Source organism: Microcebus murinus, chromosome 22 (assembly GCF_040939455.1).
Source record: "Microcebus murinus isolate Inina chromosome 22, M.murinus_Inina_mat1.0, whole genome shotgun sequence".
Classification (NCBI taxonomy): domain Eukaryota; kingdom Metazoa; phylum Chordata; class Mammalia; order Primates; family Cheirogaleidae; genus Microcebus; species Microcebus murinus.
Window position 1 is genome coordinate 5,815,476 of NC_134125.1, and position 25,815 is coordinate 5,841,290.

The window sequence follows — 25,815 nt, forward strand, 5'->3', positions numbered from 1 at the left end:
TTCACTGGCTACAGCTAGGTGTCTGAATTATTTGGAATTGGCTGCCTGTGATTGGCTGAAACCCAGCTGTTTGTGATAGGCTGAAACTCACAAGCTAACTAGTATTTCTTGTACTGCAAAAATTTATCAATCTGTCTATTAGACTCACAATTTTACTCTTGCTCCACCTCGAATCGAGACCATTTTATCAAAATGAAAGTTTGCTAGTCACAAACATAGCACATATTTAAAATTTATCAGTGACTTCTGAATGTTGGGAGTGGAGAAAGGATCCCTTTGAGTTCTGTGAGTCCAGCCTCATCTTGCTTCGTCTGCCTTCTCATTCAACATGTAGTTTCTTCAGCCTAGAATGTTCTTTGTTTCATCCTCCATATTTTCACAACTAACTTTGCCTACCTAATCATATTTCAGTTCAAGTCCCAATTCACTGACTCCCACAGACTATGTTGTTTTTTTGTTACACATTCATAACTCCCTGTGTTTTTCACATTTCTTTATGAATACCCATCAACACCCCGCTGGATCCAAGAGCAGGAACAGGATATTTTTTGTTGTTTCTTGTGGACTATAGGTTTCATGAGAGCAGGAATTTCCCTATTTTGCTTACTACTCTTGTATCGTCGGATCCTAGACAAGTGCCTGGTACATTGAAGATATAAATAAATGTGATTGAATAAGTGATTAAACAAGAGAAACCACAGAAAGCCTCAACAGACAAATCTAAAATCGTAGAATCTAACTCATTTTACATAAAAAATGAACCAAGCCCAATAAACTAAAATAAACTAAAGTAGCTTGTTTAACATCATAAACGTCATGTGTGGCAAAGCTGGAGTTCCTTATTCTCTTGTTGCTGTTAAGCACGCACGCCAGAATCTATGATAAGGCATGCGTCGTACTCTGATTTTCTTCAGCCTTGCTTGCCTAGCACGGACAATCCGTATTGTTTTAACACGTTCTGCGGTAGTCAGTTTTTCTTCACGTTTCAAAAATGGACCAATCCCAGTATGCAAAGCAAACAATGCGTTAACAGTCTCTTAGAAACCACACGTCCCGGCATGCCATGCTCCCGAGCAATCTCGGAAGTGGGGACGAGAGACGCCGTTGCATTCTGGGAATTGTAGTCTGTCGGGACTGGCCCCGCCTCCTGTGCAGCCTTGGCGGTCTGCGTGTGGAGAGAATCGTACAGGGTGGATTAGCGTGGCCCAGGCCCTCGAGAGCGGTGCCGCCCTACAACCTTCGCCCCCAGCCCCCGTGGCCGGCTCCGCCCCTTCTCGAATCTTTTCCACAGCCCAAAATGGCGGCCGAGGTGGATTTTGGCGACCTGGAGCTGTTCGAGGCGTTTGACCACCCGGAGGAGTCGATTCCAAAGCCCGTTCACACCCGCTTCAAGGACGACGACGGCGACGAGGCGGACGAGAACGGGGCCGGCGACGCAGAGCTGCGGGAGCGGCTCCGGCAATGCGAGGAAACCATCGAACAGCTCCGCGCCGAGAATATCCTTCCTGTTCGCTGGGCCCTGTCACCCGGGCGTGGGGTCGGGGCAGCGCCCGGCGTGGGCGGAAATTCCAAGAGGGCAAAGAATTCGAAGTAATTTCTCGCGTCCCGCTGGCGGGCTGACAATCTAGGGTTCGGGTAGTGCAAGCTGCCGTGGGGCCTCGGCGCAAACCTTCCTTTCTGGAAATCCGTCTCCTGACTGGATCCATTCCTCCTGCCCTCACCACCTCCCGGCCCGGTTCCGTTTTACAGGGCTATTGTAGACTGCTCGACTGTTAGATTGTAGACTGGCCACCACTTCTCTTCCTCTCTTTAGGGTCCTCCCATTTCATATTTTGCAACCAAGCTCAAGTTCATGCCGTCGGTTGTATGTTAGGAGATACCAGATACTTAGACCTTGGATCCGTTTTTTATGGCGGGGGAAAAAGCTGGTGGTCCTAGGATGCAGAGTTGGGAGCCTGAGGGAGTCCGGGTGCGCAAAGAGAAATGGCTAATTGCTTGATTGAAATTGGAGATTAAGTTTAGAGTTTTTCCACTTTGAGCTAGCTTCTGTGGTGAAGATGCATTGCAACGCTTTGGGGAAAACGCGCCAAATAAGTTTCTGTTTGGCTTAAGTTACATGGTAACAGTTTTTTTCTGGATTTGCTAGTATGTTTATTTACATTCTTAGGGTTTTTAAAACCATATATACAGATAATTTTGGTTCGGGTAGTTTTCCTTTTAAAATTTGTAAAGAGCCCTGAAAGTGGTTGGTATGTCAGCTTTTAAGGTTTTTGAAGTCAGATTTTTTTTTAAAATATGTTGCCTTTTTCCTCGACATTTTGTTAAGAAAATTTTCAAAATACAAGAAAGTTGAAAGGATTATAAGTAAATATCCATAGATTGCATCCCAGATTCTTGTTAGTTGCTTGTTGTACTGCATTTTCTTTATCATATATCACGATGCTTTGACTTGGAAAATTTTCTTTTTTTTTTTTTTTTGAGACAGAGTCTCGCTTTCTTGCCTAGGTTAGAGTGAGTGCCGTGGCGTCAGCCTAGCTCACAGCAACCTCAAACTCCTGGGCTTAAGCAATCCTCCTGCCTCAGCCTCCCGAGTTGCTGGGACTACAGGCAGGAGCCACCATGCCCGGCTAATTTTTTATATATATATATATTAGTTGGCCAATTAATTTCTTTCTATTTTTTATAGTAGAGACGGGGTCTCGCTCAGGCTGGTTTTGAACTCCTGACCTCGAGCAATCCGCCCGCCTCGGCCTCCCAGAGTGCTAGGATTACAAGCGTGAGCCACCGCGCCAGGCCTGGAAAATTTTCTTAATTAGCTGTTGAAACTTTTGACAAGGACATCATTGTTTGAAAATGTTTTTGGTTCAGTTTGTTTCTTTTGAGCTTAAAGATCGTGTCTTAAAGTATATGTTCAAGGGGATGAAACCATAGTAATTTTTTTTTTAATTTTTTTTTTTTAATTTTTTTTTTATTTTGGCATATTATGGGCGACCATAGTAATTTTTAGGTCCCAATGCCTAGCCCTGCAACAAAACAGGAGCTCAGTAAGTGTGTCATCCTCAAGGTATTCTGAGTCTTTTACGTTTGTAGCATTCTGACACCAAAAGTAAGAGGAGGAGGAGTTGAATTTTATGATCTGCATGATTCTGTTTAATGAGGGCTAACATTCCTTAACAAGTAATAACATCAAGAACTTAAAAGAAAATTGAACATTCTGACTCGACCAAGGTATGAGATACTGAAAATATACCATAGTTGTCCCTTGTTATTTATCCTCATGTTAGTATTTAGTCACAATTTCTTTGTGAAAAGTGTGTAGTATTTTTGTGTCATTTTTATTTGTTTAACAAACTCTGAAGAGATCAGAGTAATGGTCCTTTATTCTTAATTTGTGGGGGTAAAATAAGGATTCTCATAAGTGCATTAAACTTTTTTTTTTTTTTTTTTTTTTTTTGAGACAGAGTCTCACTTTGTTGCCCAGGCTAGAGTGAGTGCCGTAGCGTCAGCCTAGCTCACAGCAACCTCAATCTCCGGGGCTCAGCGATCCTACTGCCTCAGCCTCCTGAGTAGCTGGGACTACAGGCATGCGCCACCATGCCTGGCTAACTTTTTGTATATATATTTTTAGTTGGTCAATTAATCTATTTCTATTTTGGTAGAGACGGGGTCTCGCTCAGGCTGGTTTCGAACTCCTGACCTTGAGCAATCCGCCCGCCTCGGCCTCCCAGAGTGCTAGGATTACAGGCGTGAGCCACCACCACGCCCGGCCCTTTTTTTTTTTTTTGAGACAGAGTCTCACTTTGTTGCCCAGGCTAGAGTGAGTGCTGTGGCGTCAGCCTAGCTCACAGCAACATCAGACTCCTGGGCTCAAGCAATCCTTCTGCCTCAGCCTCCTGAGTAGCTGGGACTACAGGCATGCACCACCATGTCCGGCTAATTTTTTTTTCTATATATATTAGTTGGCCAATTAATTTCTTTCTATTTATAGTAGAGACGGGGTCTTGCTCTTGCTCAGGCTGGTTTCGAACTCCTGACCTTGAGCAATCCGCCCACCTCGGCCTCCCAGAGTGCTAGGATTACAGGCGTGAACCACCACGCCTGGCCAAAAGCCTGTGTTTTTAAAAATAAAGACTTATTTCATGCATAACCACAACACCATGATCACACCTAATAACTGGCATGATTTCCTTAATAAGGTCCCTTACTCAGTCCATATTCAGATTTCTCCAGCTGAGTGTATTTATAGCTGGTTGCTCAAACTGGACTTCAACCACGGACTGTGCAGTTTGCATGTGGCTCTTAAAAAACATGCATTTTTAAAACCTGAAGTTTGCCCAAATTAAAACAAGTCTCTGAACTTTTTCATATTTTAATTTTATTTCTTTACTTGATATGAACAATTCTAAATACAAACTGACTTATTTCACATGCTATACAGGTAGAAGAATATGAGGAAGGTGAGAGAGGAAGAATCAGAGATAACAGCTGGTCCCTGGTTTCTGAAGAGATATAGTACAGATTTCCAGGCTGCATTCTAGTTCTGTTTTTGGCAGTATTCGCAAGTCAAATCCAGGAATAGTATACTTATATATATATATCTCTGCTTTGGAATCTTGGATTTGAGATATTTAGTGCAATGTGCTTTACCCTCCAAGAGTCAATCCATTTATAAGTGTTTTGTTTTCCCATATACTTCCGAGCCAAATTCACTCAGATTCTTTTAGAAATATATTCTTGTAACCTGCTGGTTTATCCAGTCCTTCCTCCCCTGCTCCCACTCTACTTTTAAAGAAACTAGGCATTAGGTAGAGAAACTTTTTTCATTAAGAACTGAAAGATTAGTTCCTAATTTTTTGTGAAACATTTCTAAAAATGCTAGCCAGATTTGGTGGTTCATGCCTGTAATCCCAGCACTTTGGGAGGCGGAGGCAGGAGGATTGTTTGAGGGCAGGAGTTCAAGAGTAGCCTGGCAACAAAGTGAGACCTTGTCTCTACAAAGTATTAAAAAATTAGCTGGGCTTTGTGGCACACACCTGTAGTCCCAGGTACTTGGGAGGCTGAAGCAAGAGGATTGTTTGAGTCCAGAAGTTCAAGACTAGCCTAGCAACAAAGCGACACCCTGCCTCTACAAAGTATTAAAAAATTAGCTGGGCTTGGTGGTACACACCTGTAGTCCCAGCTACTTGGGAGGCTGAAGCAAGAGGATTGCCTGAGCCCAGGAGCTTGAGGTTGCAATGAGCTATGATTGGGCTACTGCACTCCAGCCTAGGCAACAAAGTGAGATTCCTTTTCTAAAAACGTATATTTTTAGATATATACACACCCACATACACATATTAATGTTAAATAAGAGGTACCTTTGTATAAAACCATTAAAGTACATAGAATCGGTAAAAGCTTAGATTTTTCTTGAGAAAACTGTAGTTCTTTGTTCATGATCTTATTTGCAAAATATATGATCTTTGGTACTTAAGAATTATAAAAGTTATGTGTATTATAAAGCAAGTTTTACTTTAATGTCTTCTAAGAATATGTTTTAATTCTGTTTTAGTGGAGTATTGGTGAACAATACTAAGTTAGATGGACCTTTATTACAGATTCTATTTATGAACAATGCTATTTCAAAGTAAGTAATTTTTTCCCTTTCCTAAATATAATGAATTAGTGTGCTTATGAAACAATGTCTTTTATAATTGTGCTATTTTCATTTGTACTTATCTTTATTCTTTTTTTTTTTTTTATGTGATCTAAAACATTTGTACTTATCTTTATTCTTAAAATGCTCTTGGAGTTTAAGTGTATGGAATCATGATTAAGAGCAAGGACATTGGAGTCATAGAGACCTGAATATGATTCTGGTCTGCGGGGAGGTCACGGAACTTTTCTGTATCATCAGTTTCTTCCCTGGATAATAGAGTCCTATGAGTAACTACCCTTTAGGTAGCTAAATGAGCACCTATAAGAGCCCAATAAATAGCTTCCAGTAAAAATAACCACTACCACCATAACAACAATAATAATGTTAACCACGTCTCTCCCCACATCAGGCAATGGATTCCATGTTGGCTATCTTTGAAGCCTACCCACATAATTATTTTTTTTAATAGCAAAACCAGACTTTTGCAAGCCATCCAGCATGCTTGGGTTTAGGGCGATTCTGTGCATTCCTGTAGTAGGGCTTGCTAAAGTGTTCTGAAATGGTTTGAGGCCTTGCCTCAAACTTGTGCACCTCAGAACACAGTCACAGACATTTGAGACAATTGCTTGCCTCCACCCAAGATACTTAATCATATTGTTATCTTACGTGCTGCCCAAGGTCAAAAAGGTAGAGGGAATGGTGCCAGGCCCATAACCTACTTTATTTCAGCAGAAGTGGAACCCGAGGCTCTGGGGGGTAGGGCAGCAGCAGAAAAGAGCTGGGCACAACTGGGCTCTAGTACTATTGTGTCTTGTCCCTCCTCCCCATAGATTTGATATCTACTCTAGCTCATGACAGTCTGATTTCTGCACCATTTACCTGGCATTTTCACCTGCAGAAACCTTAGGATGTCATAGCTAGAAGAACCATCAAAGATCATCAAGTCTGTGAAAAAGAAGCTGTGTCTGAGACATTGTCGCTGCCCACTTGCAGCCTAATAAGACCTGGGCTCCTTTGACACCTGAACTGAGCACTACAGAGTATTTGATGAGCTTAGTTCTTGACCTGGAGCGATAGGGTAGACTTCGGTATTTTTTCCTGCATTGCATTTTGCTTTTATTTTTTTCAGTTTCATATTTATACTGATGTTTCCTTATATGTGTATAAATAGTCTCTGGGAGGAGGATGTGGAAGAACCGAATACATTGGCTGTCTTTGTGTTGCAGAAGTAGGTGGCTAAGAGATGGGGTAGGAAGGGAGCTTTTCATTATGTAACCCTTTTACTTCTTTTGGATTTTGGACCATTTACATTAGTATCTATTCAAAAATTAAGCACATAAAATTTACAAATAAAATCCATTCTTTTTTTTTTTATTTCTTTTTTTTTTTTAATTAGTACTGCCTCTGTGGAATAAAATCCATTCTTTACACAACTGTTTGGCAACTGTTATGCCAGACGCTGTGTTACATTATCATAATCATTTTGTTAACTTGGCAACAATTTGTATCTTTCCTTTAGGAATAATTTCCTGAGTGTTACAAAGAGTCAGTGATTTGATAAACCTCTGAAAAAAGAAGTAACAGAATTTACACATGACATCTTATAATGATGTATACGACTTCAGTCTATTAAATGTTTTACTCTGTCTGGGTTCTGACCATTTTGTCCTCTTATACAGGCAATATCATCAAGAAATAGAGGAATTTGTATCAAATTTAGTAAAAAGATTTGAGGAACAGCAGAAAAATGATGTGGAAAAGACTTCCTTTAATCTTTTGCCCCAGGTATTTCAAATTTAAGAGACTTTAAGATTAGTAGATTATGCTTTTCACTGCCAATTATTAGGCCATGATAATCCTTTTGAATCAAAACCAAAGTGATTGTAAGATTGTCTGTTCACCTCCCTTCCGCCCGTTGGCTTTCTTCTCCAAAGGCTGAGCAGTGCAGCCACATGGTCTTTGGGATTGTGGCTCCTTTGGTCAAGGGAGTCGTATCCAGACCTGGCTGCACTCAAAATTGAAGCTTTTCTATTTCCTAACTTGGACACATGGTTTTGAGCAGAAAATTAATTTCAGGCCAGAAAAAATATCTAAATTTCTGGGATTTATAAAAGATGGATTCTTTTTATAAAACTAACAGACATGTGCTATCCTTCCCCCCCCCCAACGTGTTTAAAAAAGAAATCCATAGTGTACCCAAAGAAATCTGAGAAATTTCACTATGTAAATATTAGAGCATAAGTGTATGTTTTAAAAAATCAGAATTATTACTGGGCTTTTTATTTAAATTGAAAATTAAGGTAAGTAAGAATCTCTCAAATAAACTTTATCCTCAAGGTTTGGAAAATAGGAGTGTTCTGATTAATTGAATTTTTTATTGCCTTTAATTTTTATGTCTTCTGTATAATTTTTAAAGATTCAAGAAGCAAAATATATTTAACAATAAAAATCACACTGAATATTGTTTTTGATTCAAGGAACTCTTCAGAATTTTGTAGTAGCTTGAGGACTGTGAGGGTTATATTATCAGTATTGACCAGTAATCTAAAATTGTATATTTTCTAAATCTTCCTGGTTATCTGATTTTAAGATAAAGTCTGCCTTGCAGTTTATGTATTGAAAGTTCCATAATTAACATTAACACGAAAGTCATAGTGCATGCCAGTGCATCAGAGGAAGCTCTCTCTTTATACTTCAGTTTTCCCATGTGAAATTTCCTTCATAACATTCTTAGCTTAACTTCTAAACTTACCCTAATTATGACAATGATAAATCCAAAATTTTATATACCTCAATGGTATGTATTAGAAAATAAAAGAAGTATGTGTTCATATTCCTAAGATTTAAAATTTAAAATTGTGAAAACATTGGTTACTCTTTGTAATGTACGTTTTTCTTTGTATTAGCCATCCAGTATTGTGCTAGAAGAGGATCATAAAGTAGAAGAATCTGGTGCCATTAAAAACAACAAGGAAGCTTTTAGTGTAAGTTTGGACATTTTAGTTTTGAGTTCTGCAGATATATTTCCTATCCTTTGTCAACTGGGTGGCAATTTAAATGATAAAGTGGTATATCGTATGTCTTCAATTGATCACATCATTCTTCTGTTATAAATAACAGTGTAAACTTTAGCCTCTGAATATTATAGTTTGCTTTTCAGTAACTATTGCATTGTGACCTGGGGGCACAATAGACTTACTTGGAGGACTTTGTTTTTGTCCTGAAAACCTCATTGTTTATCTTTGAGAACTTGGATGAGAAAGCATGCTTGTTGAATGTAAAGAGATGGCTGAAGCTGAGAGGGATAGATAGCTAATACAACAGATGGCAAATTTGGAATTTAAAATGTTGACAGACTCAAATGGTGGGTGAAAAATAGAAGAAACGTCAGAAGGATGGCCTACATTTAGTCTAACAGCCTTTCAGTACCTATGCAAAATCCAGTAGTGTCAATACAATGTAGTGGTCCAGGAGTGGTGGGTCACACCTATAAACCCAGCACTTAGGGAGGCTGAGGTGGGAAGATCACTTGTGCCCAGGAGTTCAAGGTTGCAATGAGCTATGATAGCACCACTGCACTCCAGCCTGGGCAACAGAGCAAGATCCTGTCTCTTAAAAGACACACACACACACACACACATAACGTGGTATGATTTTGTAGCTTATAATTTTAAAAAAATGTAGTCCTCTATTCTATAAAAAGAAAGACTAGTTTTCACATTTCTATGTTGTTATATTTCGTATTCCATTGATACACCACACTTTTAAAGACATGGGGCTGCTGGGGTGATGAAGAGCCCACAAGCCATGTTGAAAAGATTTACAAGGGATGTCACATCTCTGCAAATAGGATAAAAGCTCTTATTTGGAAAAAGTATCATTTTATATCACCCTTTAAAGTGTTAAGTGGCAGAATTAGGACCAGTGATTGAATTGAGTATACAGGGGTAGATTTCTTTTTTTTTTTTTTTTTTTTGTGACAAGAGTCTCACTCTGTTGCCCAGGCTAGAGTGCCATGGTGTCAGCCTAGCTCACAGCAACCTCAAATTCCTGGGCTCAGGCAATCCTCCTGCCTCAGCCTCCCCAGTAGCTAGGACTACAGGCATGCACCACCATGCCCGGCTAATTTTTTTTTTCTATATATTTTTAACTGGCCAATTAATTTATATTTTTAGTAGTGACAGGGTCTCGCCCTTCTCAGGCTGATTCAAGGTCAGGATCGCTCCTGACCTTGAGCGATCCACCCGCCTCAGCCTCCCAGAGTGCTAGGATTACAGGCACCTGGCCTGGGGGGTATATTTCAACTCAACTTTTAGAAAGCCAAAATTTCTATCAGATGTTAAAAATAAAGTGGTACATCTCATTTAAAAAGTGAATTCTGGGCCGGGTGCGGTGGCTCACGCCTGTAATCCTAGCACTCTGGGAGGCCGAGGCAGGCGGATAGCTCAACGTCAGAAATTCAAAACCACCCTGAGCGAGACCCCATCTCTATTAAAAAAAAATAGAAAGAAATTAATTGACCAACTGCAAATATATATATATATATATATGTATATATATATATATATATACAAAAAATTAGCTGGGCATGGTGGCGCATGCCTGTAGCCCCAGCTACTCGGGAGGCTGAGGCAGTAGGATTGCTTGAGCCCAGGAGATTGAGGTTGCTGTGAGCTAGGCTGATGCCATGGCACTCACTTTAGCCTGGGCAACAAAGCGAGACTCTGTCTCAAAAAAAAAAGTGAATTCTGTTAGTGACACATGGTGGCACATGCCTGTAGTCCCAGCTACTGGGGAGGCTGAGGCAGGAGAATTGCTTGAGCCCATGAGTTTGAGATTATAGTGAGCTATGATCCTGCCACTTCACTCCAGCATGAGTGACAGAGCAAGACCCTCTCTCTTGAAAAAAAAAGAAAAGTGAATGTTCCTGGATTCAAATAAAGACTGAGATCTCAATAGGGCACTTCTTTTTTTTTTTTTTTTGAGACAGAGTCTCACTTTGTTGCCCAGGCTAGAGTGAGTGCTGTGGCATCAGCCTAGCTCACAGCAACTTCAAACTCCTGGGCTTAAGCGATCCTCCTGCCTCAGCCTCCCGAGTAGCTGGGACTACAGGCATGTGCCACCATACTCGGCTGATTTTTTCTATATATATTAGTTGGCCAATTAATTTCTTTCCATTTATAGTAGAGACAAGGTCTCACTCTTGCTCAGGCTGGTTTCGAACTCCTGACCTCAAGCAATCTGCCCACCTTGGCCTCCCAGAGTGCTAGGATTACAGGCGTGAGCCACCACGCCCAGCCGATAGGGCACTTTAAAGAATGATTTCTGGGCTCAGTGCAGTGGCTCACACCTGTAGTCCTAGCACTCTGTGAGGCCGAGGAGAGAGGATCACTTGAGGTCAGGAGTTGCCTGAGCAGGAACAAGACCCTGTCCCTACAAAAAATAGAAATCTTAGCCAACTTTGGTAGTATGTGCCTATAGTCTCAGCTACCCAGGAGGCTGAGGCAGGAGAATCACTTGAGCCCGGAAGTTGGAAGTTGCTGTGAGCTATGATGACACCACTGCCCTCTAGTCTGGGCTACACAGTGAAACTGTCTCAAAAAAAACCAAAAAGAATAAATGATTCCTGTATTTGAACCAGGTAACTTCATTTTCTTTCTAATTCAAAGGTTTTGATATTTAATGTAGGACCTACCTAGAAATTGGGAATTTCATGTGTTTATTCATTTAGGCCTTTAACAAATACTAATAAATATTTGCTGAATGCTGCTTTGTGCCAAGGACCATTCTAGGTTCCAGGCACACAGCAGTGAAAAAAAGGGCAGAGTCCCAGCTCTCACTGAATGACATCCTGGTGGGGGAAGGCGGTACTCTGATGAAAAATCAACCACTGTAAGGAGTTAGACTAACCATGGGGAAGGTGGTTTGTATCATGACAGCCTGTTAGTGACAGCTTATCTGAACCAAGACCTGGGTGAATTAAGGGAGTGAGCTGAGGGTGCAGTTTGAGTGAAGAATACTCCTGACAGTAGGAGATACTAGTATGTAAGTTCTAAGCTCATTACAGACACTACTCATGAAGTTACTGTTATATTCCCGTTTTACAGATGAGGAAGCAGATATGGAAAGCTAAGTAACTTGCCAGTGGGCTAGTAAGTAACAGAGCTAGAGTTTGAAATGAGATCTTCAGAGTCCAGAGTATATAATCTGAATCCTTATGTTGCCTCATAGACCATAGTGAGGACTTTGGGTTTTACTCTGAGTAAGATGAGAGGCCATTGGAGGGTTTTAAGTAGAAATGTAACATGATACAATTGAATTTTTAGAGAAACTGGGTTCTGTGTGGAACATTGTCTATAGCTGGTTACATGGAGAAAGCATAGCTGATGAAACGCATTGAATTGGCTGTAGAATATGAGTGCAAGAGAGTTGTCAGAATGACTCAGGTTTTTGGCCTGAGCAACTAACTGGAATGTCGTTGTGTTTTCTGTGATGGGGAAGACTGGAGGAGGAGCAGGTTTGGAGGGGACTAGGAATCCAATTCAGTTTTAAATGGATGAGTTTGAGATGCCACCTACATGTCCAGGAAGAGCTGTCAAGTTGGCACTTGGTATACAAGACTGGAGTTAGGAGGGGTCAGACTCTGACCTTTGGGAGTTATGAGCGCATAAGTTACATTGATACCGTGGGTCTGGGTGAAGCACCTAGGGAGTGAATGTAGACGGGGGGACCAAGGACTGAGCCCAGGGCACTCCAGTTTATAGAAGATGGAGAAAGGAGAAGGATCTAACAAACAAGACCAAAGCTTGGCCAGCAAGGGAGGGAGAGAGCTGAGAGAATGGTGTCCTGACAGGCTAGGGAGGAAAGTGTTTGTAGGAGGAAGGAAGAATCAATTGTGTCAGTTGTTGCTGGTAGGTTGAATTAGATGCAGACCGAGAACTGTCCCGTTGAATTTGGCTGTGTGGAGGTCCTTGGGGAGCTCCATTGTCGAGTAGCTTAGTGCGGTGATTCGAACAGATAGGAACAAAAGCATTGCTAGAAATGTTCCAGAGAGAATGGCAGTGTCATTAAAAAAAAAAAGTGGGAAATATGTTCCAGATAGATTAAAAGAAACTAAAAAGATACAACATCTAAATGCCACATATGAACCTTAATCAAATCCTGGCTTAGGCAAAAACAAAAAGAAGAAGAAAAAAAAAGTTGTAAAAGACATTTTGGGGATGGTGGGGAAAACTGAATGTAGATTGGCTATAGATGGTACCAGGGAGTTATTAATTAATTTTCCTAGATGCAACGGTGGTATTTTGGTTGGTAGGATAATATTCTTAGAAGGCTCATACTGAAATACTTAGGGATGAAGTGTTATGATGTCTGCAACGGACTTTCACGTGGCTCAGTAAAAAGTGTGTGTGTGTGTGTGTGTGTGTGTGTGTGTGTGTGTGTGTGTGTGAAGAGAAAAGTACGCACACAAAAATGTCAGCCTATTAACAATAGTTGAATCTGGGTGAAGGCTACAAGGCTATTCATTGTACCATTTTATCAATTGACCTGTATGGAAGTTTTCCAAAAAATTGGAGGGAACAGAAAAGAGTGAACGGGAGGAAAGGAAATAAATAGAGGACCTTGCTGCCAAAAGAAGCAATGGATTGATGGGGCATTAGAGGGAAATATGAGAGTCAAGGTTTTCATTTTTTGTTTGAATTCTAGAGAGAGTGCAGCTGATAGTAATGATCCAATACAAAGGAAGAACTCAGTGATCTAGGAGAGAGAGGGGAATTTAAAGATGTAGTTTTTACTTACACATCAAAATCTGGCTCCTTTAGGGAGTTGATTATTATTTCTATTAATTTCATCCACAAATAAATTGTTAAAACAGTTAATCATAGTCTTACATTATTTAATGTCTTTTTTTTTCTGCTTAAATAGCAATATTTTTTGACTTGTTTTCTGCAGGTTGTAGGAAGTGTCCTGTATTTTACTAATTTTTGCCTTGATAAATTGGGGCAACCGCTACTAAATGAAAACCCTCAGCTTACCGAAGGATGGGAAATACCCAAGTATCCTACATAGTGAATGAAGATCTTTTATGCATCTTGCCAATAAGTTCACCTTTTAAAAAATTTCCAAATTTTGCAGACTATGATAACTATTCCTTAATAAAATTCACTAAAGGTACCAGCAAGTCTTCAGCCACATTGTTTCTCTAGAAGGGCAAGAAATACAAGTAAAGGCAAAAAGGTTTGTGTGGGGAGTTGTTTTATTCCTTTTTTTAAAAAACAAAAAAACATAAACTCTTTTAGCTTGAAAAGTTAATATTCGTTATTGCTGGTTTACTATAAAGTACCGATTGAGCTATAATTTCAATGTATGGACATACATTAAATGTTTAAATTGATCATCTGTTACTTGGAATTCATTGGTTAACACCTAATATGCCTGGGTGGGTGGAAAGGTATAATTGTTGCTGTCTGTTTGATTGCTGTCTTATAACCATCTGCCTTCTTTCCACATTACCTAACTAAAATATGATAATCTGTTTGCCTCAATCCTTCTGTTATTAACCACTGAAAAAACTCAAAAGAGGTAACAGATTAGTCAGGAACAGAATGGTTCTTGGTTAAAAGACTCTGCACAGTACTGTTTGTTTAAATCACTAAATACAGGAGATGTATGTGTACTTATTGCAGGTGTTAGTGATCTGTGATCTACTTGCTTTCTTGTCTCTGATGCATTTTGCTGTCATATAGAATTTTATTGATTTGCTTTCGTATTTTTATTTACATTATCAAAATCTTTGTTTTTTGACCAAATAGGCCAAAGCCTCACTGTTTCAATTGTGGTTCTGAAGAACATCAAATGAAAGATTGCCCAATGGTAAATTTTTCTCATATAAAAAAGTCTTTGAACAAGAACTTTCTATGTTTTTAACACATTTATGCCATAGTGTGATATGAAGAAATTTCTTTTATTGCTTTCCTGTGGTTCTTTAATTTGAAATCTTTTCAAATTCGTGCTTACATTTCAAGACATTAAATGTTAAAATAACAATTTATGACAGTACTGTCTGTATTTGAAGGGAATGAAACATATGAGTTAATTTTTAGACAGTGAATTCTAAAAACTGGATTTTATGTTATGATAATACTGAGGTAGTAAGAAATTAATGTGACTACTTCTTTTCCTTGCTTATCTTTCTAAAATATCCATCCTCTTTTAAACTTGTTCTTGATACATTAAAACTAAAGTAATCTGCTTGACTTAAAAAGTAATTATTTTTACTTAATTTGTAAAATATTTTGAAGTTGCTTGATACCATTCTTTCAAACATGATTTAGCCTCGGAATGCTGCTCGAATAAGCGAAAAGAGAAAAGAGTATATGGATGCCTGTGGAGAGGCAAACAGTCAGAATTTTCAGCAGCGATATCATGCTGAAGAAGTAGAAGAAAGATTTGGAAGATTCAAGCCAGGAGTTATTAGGTACTCCTGTCATTTTACTGTATAATGTTATTTTTATTTCTCCAGTATTTGGAACATTCTGTGTATCTTCAAATAATTATCAGGATGTAAGTGTACTCTAGCAAAGCCCTAGGTAACATACATTAATTCATTCAAAAACATTTATCGAAATCTTAACTCTGTATTTGTTAGGCACCGTGCTACATGCTATGTAAATACAAGACAGAAATATTTTAAAATATCAGGACATTATTTGTTTTCATACATACAAGAATTCAGTATTTTTCTTCCTCTTTTATTTTTACTTAGTGAGGAACTTCAAGATGCCCTGGGTGTGACGGATAAGAGCCTCCCACCTTTTATCTATCGGATGCGCCAGCTGGGGTACCCACCAGGGTGGCTTAAAGAGGCTGAATTGGAGAATTCAGGTCTTGCACTCTATGATGGAAAAGGTATGGTATGTTAAGTTGGAGATGTCAGCTGAAGTGTTATCTTTTTTTTGTAATTAAAAGGATCACAACAAAATGTGATAGGCCAGACATGGTAGCTCACGCCTATAATCCTAGCAGTATGGGAGGCTAAGGCAGGCGGATCATTTGAGCTGAGGAGTTCGAGACCAGCCTGAGCAAGAGCGAGACCCTGTCTCTACTAAAAATAGAAAGAAATTAATTGGCCAACTAAAAATATATAGAAAAAATCAGCCGGGCATGGTGGCAGATGCCTGTAGTCCTAGCTACTCGGGAGGCTGAGGCAGAAGGATCGATTGAGCCCAGGAGTTTGAGGTTGCTGTGAGCTATGCTGACACCACAGCACTCTAGCCCGTGCAACAGAGTGAGACTCTATCTCAAAAATAAATAATTAATTAATTTTAAAAAGCAGGTTTAGGGCCGGGCGCGGTGGCTCACGCCTGTAATCCTAGCACTCTGGGAGGCCGAGGCGGGAGGATCGCTCAAGGTCAGGAGTTTGAAACCAGTCTGAGCAAGAGTGAGACCCCGTCTCTACTATAAATAAAAAAAAGAAATTAATTGGCCAAATAATATATATAGAAAAAATTAGCCAGGCATGGTGGCACATGCCTGTAGTCCTCGCTACTCTGGAGGCTGAGGCAGTAGGACTGCTTGAGCCCAGGAGTGTGAGGTTGCTGTGAGCTAGGCTGACGCCATGGCACTCACTGTAGCCTGGACAACAAAGCGAGACTCTGTCTCAAAAAAAAAAAATAGAAAGAAATGAATTGGCCAACTAAAAATATATATATAAAAAAAGCAGGTTTAACTTACACATTATGGTACCATTGATCTTAAATTTTAAAAAACCCACATGGATGAGAAAATGCTCTGTGTTCTTTGAGGACATATCTATGTAAAAAGTATTTCTAAAAGGTCTTAACCAAGAACCATCTAGATTCTAGGGTTTACACTCAGAGATCTTCCCTGCCATCTCACCTAAATATGTCTCTCCCTAATCCCACCTACCTGTCCTGCCGGTCTTTATCACTGTACCCTGTTCATTTCCTTTAAACCATATCACAATTTATATATATTTATATTATATACCCCTGTTCTATTTGAATATTATCCATTTTCCCAACTAGATATTAAGCTTCATAATTGTTAAAACTGTGCTTTTTTTATTCACCAATAAATCCTCTAGCATGTAACATAGTACCTAGCATGAAGTAGATATTAATTTTTTTTTTTTTTTTTTAAGAAAAAGGGTCTTGGCTGGGCTCAGTGGCTCATGCCCATAATACCAGCACTTTGAGAGGCCATGGCAGGAGGATCACTTGAGGCTAGGAATTGAAGACAAGCCTGAGCAACATAGTAAGACCTCATTTCTACAAAAAAATAGAAAAATTAGCCAGGTGTGATCTCATGTGCCTGTGATCCCAGCTACTCAGGAGGCTGAGGCAGGATATCTCCTGAGCCTAGGAGTTTGAGGTTGCTATGAGCCATCATGACGTCACTGCACTCTAGCCCTCCCAACAGAGCAAGACTCTGTCTCAGAAAAAAGAAAAATTCTTAATTGGTACCCAGCAAACTCAATTCAACAGTGGTTACCCTGGGAAGAGAAAGAGGAGCAAAAGGCTTTAGTTTTATTTCTAATATCCTGAATGTTTGGTAGGTTTTTTTTGGGTTTTGTTGGTGGTTTTTTTTTTTTGAAGATTTGCTCTGTAGCCCAGGCTAGAGTGCAGTGGCATCATCATAGCTCACTGCAACCCTCAAACTCCTGGGCTCAAGTGATCCTCCTGCCTTAGCCTCCCAGGTAGGTGGGACTACAAGCGTGTGCTACCACGCCTGGCTAATTTTTCTATTTTTGGTAGAGATGGGGTCTCACTCTTGTTCAGGCTGGTCTTTTTTTTTTTTTTTTTTGAGACAAGAGTCTCACTTTGTTGCCCAAGCTAGAGCGAGTGCCGTGGCATCAGCCTAGCTCACAGCAACCTCAAACTCCTGGGCTCAAGCAGTCCTGCTGCCTCAGCCTCCCGAGTAGCTGGGACTACAGGCATGCGCCACCATGCCCGGCTAATTTTTTCTATATATATTAGTTGGCCAATTAATTTCTTTCTATTTATAGTAGAGATGGGGTCTCGCTCTTGCTCAGGCTGGTTTGGAACTCCTGACCTTGAGCAGTCTACCTGCCTTGGCATCCCAGAGTGGTAAGATTACAGGCGTGAGCCACGGCGCCCGGCCCAGGCTGGTTTTGAACTGCTGAGCTCAAGCCGTCCTCCTGCCTTGGCCTCACAGAGTGCTAGGATTACAGGCATGAGCTACTGAGCCCAGCCTAAGTATTTCTTTTTATCAAAATGATGTGTCCACGTTGTTTAAATTAAAGCCATTCTCAGATTAATACTGTTGCTATGAGTATAAACACTTTCCAGGTGTACTTTTAGCCTGGGGAGAGGTGTGTATTGACATCTAGCAATATTAACATTTTTGATGGTCTATAATAGATGGTGCTGATGGGGAAACAGAAGTTGGAGAAGTACAACAGAATAAAACTGTCACTTATGATCTGTCGAAATTGGTAAACTATCCAGGTTTTAATATATCTACTCCCAGAGGAATTCCAGATGTAAGTATATTGGTTTTTTTTCCCTCTTGCTGGGAAATGACATTATTATGTTAAAGATTATTCAAAATATTAACTTATGTAGCAGTTATTGTTACATAAAGAAGTAAATTTGTTACTTACATGTTTAACTTTTTAATTTCCATTATGTTGACAAGAATCAAGTGAAATCTTGTATTCATCAAAATCAAAGTCTTTTCTGGTTTTAGGCCCTAAGCAAAGGAGCTAAAATAGATTGATTAGATTCTATAAATCTAAAACTATTCTGAAATTAAAAGATTTATTTAAATATAGATGGTTGTGAGGCAGTATTATAAACTTTACAGAATTACTTGGGAAATAAATTTTTGTCTGTAATACATCTAGGTATGCTATGACTCGTTTTTCTATTCTTTCTTGCCTTTTTCACCCTCAAAATAAAATTTCTCATTCTGTATATGAGTGGTTTTTCCAACTACTCTTTTCTAACTTTCATCTTGTTTCAAGATCCAACAATTGGCCGGGTGTGGTGGCTCACGCCTGTAATCCTAGCACTCTGGGAGGCCGAGGCAGGAGGATTGCTCGAGGTCAGGAGTTCAAAACCAACCTGAGCGAGACCTCATCTCTACCAAAAATAGAATGAAATTAGTTGTCTAACTAAGAATATATATATATAAAAAATTAGCCTGGTATGGTAGTGCATGCCTGTAGTCCCAGCTACTTGGGAGGCTGAGGCAGTAGGATCACTTGAGCCCAGGAGCCTGAGGTTGCCGTGAGCTAGGCTGATGCCACAGCACTCACTGAAGCCTAGGCAACGAAGTGAGACTGTCTCAAAAAAAAAAAAAAAAAAAAAAAAAAAAAGATCCAACAAATAACTATTGTGTTGTTGTTTTATTAAAAACTATTCTTAGGACCTGGACAGCAGGGAAGAAGCCAAAGATTTGAATTTAGAATATAGTAAGCAAAGTGATGAATCACACAAGATAGTATGTAATTCATTAAGGGCTAAATTGCATGATACAAGCCATCTGGGCTTTTGGAAGTGGGTCCAAGTCTACATCAGAGTCCCTTCAAGGCACTTATTAGAAATGCATGTTCTTTTTTTTATTTTTCTTTCCTTATTTATTTATTTATTTATTTTTTTTTTTTGAGACAGAGTCTTGCTTTGTTGCTCAGGCTAGAGTGAGTGCCGTGGCGTCAGCCTAGGTCACAGCAACCTCAAACTCCTGGGCTTAAGCAGTCCTACTGCCTCAGCCTCCCGAGTAGCTGGGACTACAGGCACGTGCCACCATGCCCGGCTAATTTTTATATATATATATTAGTTGGCCAATTAATTTCTTTCTATTTTTTTATAGTAGAGACGGGGTCTCGCTCAGGCTGGTTTTGAACTCCTGACCTTGAGCAATCCGCCCGCCTCGGCCTCCCAGAGTGCTAGGATTACAAGCGTGAGCCACCACGCCCGGCCCTTCTTTCCTTATTTTTTTTCCTAAGACAGGGTCTCACTCCGCTGCCAGGGCTAGAGTGCAGTGGCATCATCATAGCTCACTGCATCCCCAAGTTCCTGGGCTCAAGTGATCCCCCTGCCTCAGCCTCCCAAGTATCTGGGGCTACAGGCACATGCCATCACGCCGGCTAATTTTTAAATTTCTTGTAGAGATGGGGTCTCACTCTGTTGCTCAGGCTGATCTTGAACTCCTGGCCTCAAGTGATCTTCCTGCCTTGGTCCCCAAAGTGCTGGGATTACAGGCTTGAGCCACTTCACCTAGCCAGAAATGCACATCGTTTGGTCCCACCTGTAGACTTAACTGACTCAGTGGACTCTGGAATCTGTATGTTTCACTAGAGCTCAGAGTGATTCTTTCTAAGAACACATGCCACCATGTGCAAGCCACTCTTGAATGTGCTCTTGGAGATGAAAGAGAAACAGTAATGTTGGACCTTGAAGATCAGTTCTCTATTTGGAAAGAGAAAGAACAGAAGGTAGAAAATTCAGTGTAAGTAGGTTAGGAGAAGTTAACAAGTGCCTGGGCATGACGGGAGAGAGGCCAGAGCCAGGAAGGTCCAAAAGGAGTTGTTACTGCCTACAACTTCTGCTTGCAGTAGGTAGAACCTTTTTTAGCCAAGCATTACGTCAAGTAGTCTTTTTGAATTAAGTCATAGTTATTTTATGGGTAGGTCCCCCACCCCCCAAACATACCATTATTTTCTTTAATTTCCAGTGAGGAAAAGTCACATAAGAAGCAGGAATGTAATCTGAAACTCCACTCTACCTCCTTTGAGCAAAATCTCACAACATGACATTTTCTAAATACATGTTTTTCCCTTCTCTTTTCATCATTAGGAATGGAGGATGTTTGGTTCCATACCAATGCAGGCATGCCAGCAGAAGGATGTGTTTGCCAGTTTCCTTACTTCTAACTTCCAATCGGTAAATAGATTTTAAGGGTCTGGTCTATATAAAAATCTGTTGTGGATATCTGCGAGATTTTGTGATTCATTAGCATCTTGTTACCTCTTCTTGCTTTGTTATCTGATGAATCAAAAGGAAAACTAGCTAAATTCACCACTTACCTAGATCAAGCTTCAGATTGTTTTTCTACATCATTTAAGTGAAGGAATGGAGTTCCTTATCTAACCCATCTAACTTGTGTTTGGATTTCTCCTTTAGCCGAGTGTGAGGTCCAGCAGCAAGAGGTCTTCCTCTCAGTCCAGCCCATGCAGCCCAAAGAAGCAGAAGAAGGAAAGCAGCTCGGCAGCTTCCCTCACTGATATGGAGCTCGACTCAGGTAGGTTTCATCCTGGCTTTGATTTCATCGAGGAGGTAGAATGAGTTTGTGTGCTCCTGAGTTCTATGAGAAAGGGGAAACTCCTTTATGAGCACTGACTAGATAGTAAATCTTTCTTTGATTCTTGGAGACCAGAGTATCACCACTATCACTGAGAAAAACTGAATTGGAATCAGGCATGGTGGCATGTGCCTGTAGTCTCAGATACTTGGGAGACTGAGGTAGGGAAATCTCCTGAGCTCAGGAATATGAGGTTACTGTGAGCTGTGATCATACCACTGCACTCTAGCCTGGGTGATAGAGCGAGAGATCCTGTCTCTAAAAAAAAAGAAAAAATACATAAAGATGTCAGCAATATAAGTTGCCCTATATGTATATATGAACCCTGCTCCCATTTCAAATTCTTAGGGAGAACTTAAAGGTCATGGATTAAATCCCCTTAAAGCTCAAAGGCATTAAAGTCCAAAATCAAATTATTTTGCACAAGTGACTTCAAAATCAAAGCCCTCAAATTATTTTCCCAAATGTTTTACTCTGCTTAGTGTCAGTCTCAGGGTTAGAGTTCACAGCCTGGGCTTCCAGCACCTACAGCCCTCATTCTCCAGTCTCAGTTTTAACAAGGCCAAAGAGTTCATAGGAAACAAAATTATCCCAACCTTTGTCACACATACCTATGAAATTTTTAAAACAGGTAATTCCTGAAAAGCGTATAGCCATTATCTCAGACAAAATTATGTTCCCAGAGTCCTGCACTTCTCAGTATTATCAACCACCATAGCCAAGACTCAGTGTTTTTTGAGTGAGGGTAAAAATTTGCTTTCAGTCTCTCAAGGCTGCTGGTCAGTTAGTGCTAGTCTGTCTCCACCACCTGTGAATGTAAAGTCAGGTGAAATCTCTCAGTAAGTGAATTTGGGTCCTGTGCGCATTATAAAATACTGTGGGATATGCCTGTGCATGTGTGATCATTTCAGGCATTTGCCATTTCTCAAAGTTTGAGGATTGGTGGTGGTTGGCACTCCTGTCACCAGGTCTACACGCTTCTGTGCAGTCATTTTCAGCCCTGTGCTGGGGGCTCTTCTATGTCTTTTTAGGGAGTTGCTAAAGCCTGAGAAACCTACCTTCTAGGGGAAGTGTCTCTCTCTCTCATACCAACCTGAGCCCATATGGTGAGGTGAGACTCTTGATCCTATGGCCAGAGCCTTAAGGTTCCAACTTGAGTGCCTCCACAGTCCTTCCTTGGCTGTCAATCAGAATGAAATATAGGACAAGATGCAGCACTTGTCTTACTAACCCTGGTTTAATTAGAACTTTGCTAGCTCTCTATAATGCAGGCAGGACCTTCTTTTTGCATTAGTTCTCTGTGATGCAAACAGAACTTTTGCAGAACAGAGGTTATTTGTAAGGGCCTGACGTGACTAATTTCCATACCATCCAGACTTTGTCTCAGCCACACCTCCTGACAAATGCTGGGCCCTCACCGTTGTAGTCTGCACCTCAACTCACCGTGTCGCCCTTGCCCTGCAGTCTGTAGTGGAGTCTTGCTTCCTGAGCCTCTGCTGGCATCCAGGGAGGCTTCCGCCTGCCTGCACACACCTGCTCAGTATAGCTCAAGGTCCTGAGGCCACTTGCTAAAGGCCCTTTGGGCCCAACCATCAGCAAAAGCAACTGGTTTTGTTTATTTATTTATTTTTTGAGACAGAGTCTCACTGTGTTGCCCAGGCTAGAGTGAGTGCCGTGGCGTCAGCCTAGCTCATAGCAACCTCAGTCTCCTGGGCTCAAGTGATCCTCCTGCCTCAGCCTCTTGAGTAGCTGGGACTACAGGCATGCGCCACCATGCCTAGCTAATGTTTTCTATATATATTAGTTGGCCAATTAATTTCTTTCTATTTATAGTAGAGACAGGGTCTCGCTCTTGCTCAGGCTAGTTTCAAACTCCTGACCTCGAGCAATCCGCCCGCCTTGGCCTCCCAGAGTGCTAGGATTACAGGTGTGAGCCACCGCGCCTGGCCTAGGTTTTGTTTACAGGTCCTCTGCCTCCTTAGAGATGGCCACACTTAAAAATAAAGTTACCATGAGATATCACCTACTGAGGACAAAGGACCATGTGGCCAGAGGTTCCTTGCCCAATCCACAGACTTAAAAGATGGGCCAGTGTGAGTCTCCACAAGGTGCTATGATCAGAACACTGTGGCCACACCCTGGGGCCCAAGGCCTAAAGCCTCACATGTCCTCATGTTTCTTTCCACCAAAAACCTCTCCAGGTATCTCCTCACCCCTCATCAGTCCTCCTGTTTTATTAATACTTCTCAGTGCTGCCTGCCAACACACTAAATGTCAAGCTCTCTGAGGGTGTTAATAGCAGTCCCTTTCCTGCCTAGGTTCTGAACTACTAAGTGATCATACAGTAAGTAAGAGGTCAAATTATCAAGGCCAGCGTTTAGCTCTGCTTAGTGAAAGGCCAGGTGGGCCTGCCAGCTGAACTAGGCTGCCTTCTTAGCACCCAGTCAGTGGGCCTAAGTCAAGGCCATCCCTGTCTACCCTTGTACCATGCAGCCCCCCCATCCAGCTGCTTCAGGGCCACAGCTCCACAAGGAGGGGCAGTGGGAATGACCTCTCTGAGCAGCTCACTTCCAAGGAGAAGAAACATTGAGTCAGTCTAATTTTCACTTTCTTGTGGAAAGTTTTATTAGTAGCGTATAATTTGTGTGTTAAAAGTGAAATGGATTCCATGTCCCAGACCTGTGAGTATAGAGATTCAGTGTGGAATTATGAAATACAGCTGAGTTCAAATAATTTTAGTAAAACCAAATGCCATTACAACTGCTGAAGTATCTCTTAACTTTCTCATTTCAGATATGGAGGTAGCTCATAGTTCCCAGAGCAGCGAAGCTTTTCGGTTTCAGCCACCATTACCTCCTGGCACTCCTCCTCCACTGCCACAGGGAACTCCTCCGCCCGTCTTCATTCCTCCGCTCCCCAAGGGCACCCCGCCACTGACTCCCAGTGACTCACCCCAGCCCAGGACAGCATCTGCAGCTATGGACGAGGACGCACTGACTCTAGAAGAACTTGAAGAACAGCAGAGGCGGATATGGGCGGCCCTTGAGCAGGCGGAGAGCATGAACAGTGATTCTGATATTCCTGTGGACACACCTTTAACTGGGAATTCTGTTGCCTCGTCACCTTCTCCGAATGAACTAGATCTCCCCGTCCCAGAGGAAAAAGAATCTGAAAAGCAGGTGGTGCTGGATGAGCCTGAGGTACCAGATGCTTGTACAGAGAAATCGGAAGTTGAACATTCCTCAGGTCCCGATGCTGAGGCTACATCGCTCTGTCAGGAGAATGAAGAGTCTGCTCGGGTAGACATTAAAGGTGCTCCTCTTGATAATGGCAATGTCGTATCAAACTGTGACATTAGGAATGGAGGTGGCCAGAAGCTCTTTCACTCAGACACCACTCCTTCCATGGCCACTAAAATTCACAGCCCCATCCCTGACATGAGCAAATTTGCAACGGGAATAACGCCATTTGAATTTGAGAATATGGCAGAATCTACTGGCATGTACCTCAGGATAAGAAACTTGTTAAAGAACTCGCCCCGAAACCAGCAGAAAAATAAAAAGGCTTCTGAGTAACTGCTTGGCATAGCACCAGGAGCTATTTAATTATCTATAACTTTGTCTTCTGTTAATTAGTACTAAGTGGACAGATAAAATTGTTTTCCTATTTGTCCCTCCCGTGTTTAAAATTCTACCCAAGGTTTAATTGTGTTCTCAAGTCAAGCCTATTTTAAAGAATGAGAAGACTGGGCTCACTAGTTTACAATGTTTCATTCTCACTGACAAAAAGTTGGGTGGGGGGGCAAATGTAAGTTTGAGCTGGTTTAGAGGTAGTTTGTTAAGGTTTATACTATTTTTGGATTGTGAGTGTCTGTCAAGAGTGGTTTTTATCTGTCTTTTGTACGTTGTTTTCCCTTTCTACGTTTTGCTAATGATCCTGTATATAAGTTTAATATATCACTTTTTAAAAGAAAAAATTCTAACCATTTTAAATTCATATTTCAACTCTGACAACCAAATGAGAAAAATCAGGGATGAGCAGCTTTATCCATTTGGGGTATTTTTATAAGTGATTTACATGCATCAATTTTAATAACACTTTTACTTTTTTGTAACTTCATTCTGCATATAAGCTTGCTATACAGGTATGTTCATCTTTGTGTACAGAGGTTTAATAAATTAGTTTTCATATACATAATCTAAGACTTTGAATGCAAAAAAAGTGATTCACAGTTAAATTAGTGTATATAACCTTGTAAGTGTGGAGATGAATTATATGGTTGCAAAATTTAGTGATAGCAAAGGAAACAATTATGAAATCGCAAGTTTGGTGGATTTCAGCTTTAAATATAGAAATCGCAGACTCTTTTAAAGCAATTTTGAAAAAAATGAATGGAAGGCAGCTAGCCTTTGTACAAAAATAATTTTCTAGATTTGAATCCTAAGATTATTAATAGTTAAAAATTTTAAAGTAGACAAGCAAATTGCTTTTAATTGTCAATTATATAAGATAGAGCTGAAACTATGGTTTTTGTCTTTATGTGGAATGCCCTTACGTCTTTATACTTAGTCAAGTTCATGAAAAGAAATGTTTAGATGATCTTGAATTACTAGTCTTAGGTAGTGTTACCCTGCTCTCGGGCCAACAGTGGGAGCAAGATAGAACCATTCCAGATTTACTTCTCATTTCTGAGAACTCGAGTAATCAAATTTACTGTTCTATAAACAATAAAGGGAATGAAAATTATATGAATGGGGTGGGGGGCAATTTGTTTTTAAGGCCCCCACAGACTGTGCTAGAAATAGAATAAAATACTTTTGGCTTCTTTT

At 40.6% G+C, this 25,815-nt stretch overlaps 1 protein-coding gene across 2 annotated transcripts; it reads left to right on the plus strand.

Annotated features, from left to right (window-relative positions):
- The first annotated feature begins 821 nt into the window (after nucleotides 1-821).
- On the plus strand, nucleotides 822-25,815 carry ZCCHC8 (zinc finger CCHC-type containing 8). 2 transcript variants are annotated; one of them, XM_020282892.2, is made up of 14 exons: nucleotides 822-1,496; nucleotides 3,186-3,228; nucleotides 5,552-5,626; nucleotides 7,318-7,423; nucleotides 8,545-8,622; nucleotides 13,592-13,695; nucleotides 13,811-13,876; nucleotides 14,452-14,512; nucleotides 14,974-15,116; nucleotides 15,405-15,547; nucleotides 18,043-18,164; nucleotides 20,482-20,568; nucleotides 20,809-20,926; nucleotides 23,780-25,815. In XM_020282892.2, the coding sequence occupies exons 1-14, from the start codon at nucleotides 1,064-1,066 to the stop codon at nucleotides 24,559-24,561; spliced, it is 2,361 nt and encodes a 786-aa protein (XP_020138481.1). In that variant the 5' UTR covers nucleotides 822-1,063; the 3' UTR covers nucleotides 24,562-25,815. The 2 variants fall into 2 exon arrangements, with proteins under 2 accessions (XP_020138481.1, XP_075852632.1); XM_075996517.1 differs by lacking the exons at nucleotides 822-1,496; nucleotides 3,186-3,228; nucleotides 5,552-5,626; ... (1 more) ...; nucleotides 13,592-13,695; nucleotides 13,811-13,876.

Excerpts from the sequence above, each read along its gene's own strand:
- ZCCHC8 (XM_020282892.2), top strand. The coding sequence starts at position 1,064 with ATGCTCCCGAGCAATCTCGGAAGTGGGGACGAGAGACGCCGTTGCATT. Across the intron at positions 1,497-3,185 it reads CGAACAGCTCCGCGCCGAGA|ATCAAGAACTTAAAAGAAAA; the intron begins ATATCCTTCCTG and ends ACAAGTAATAAC. Across the intron at positions 13,696-13,810 it reads GAAGGATGGGAAATACCCAA|GTACCAGCAAGTCTTCAGCC; the intron begins GTATCCTACATA and ends AATTCACTAAAG.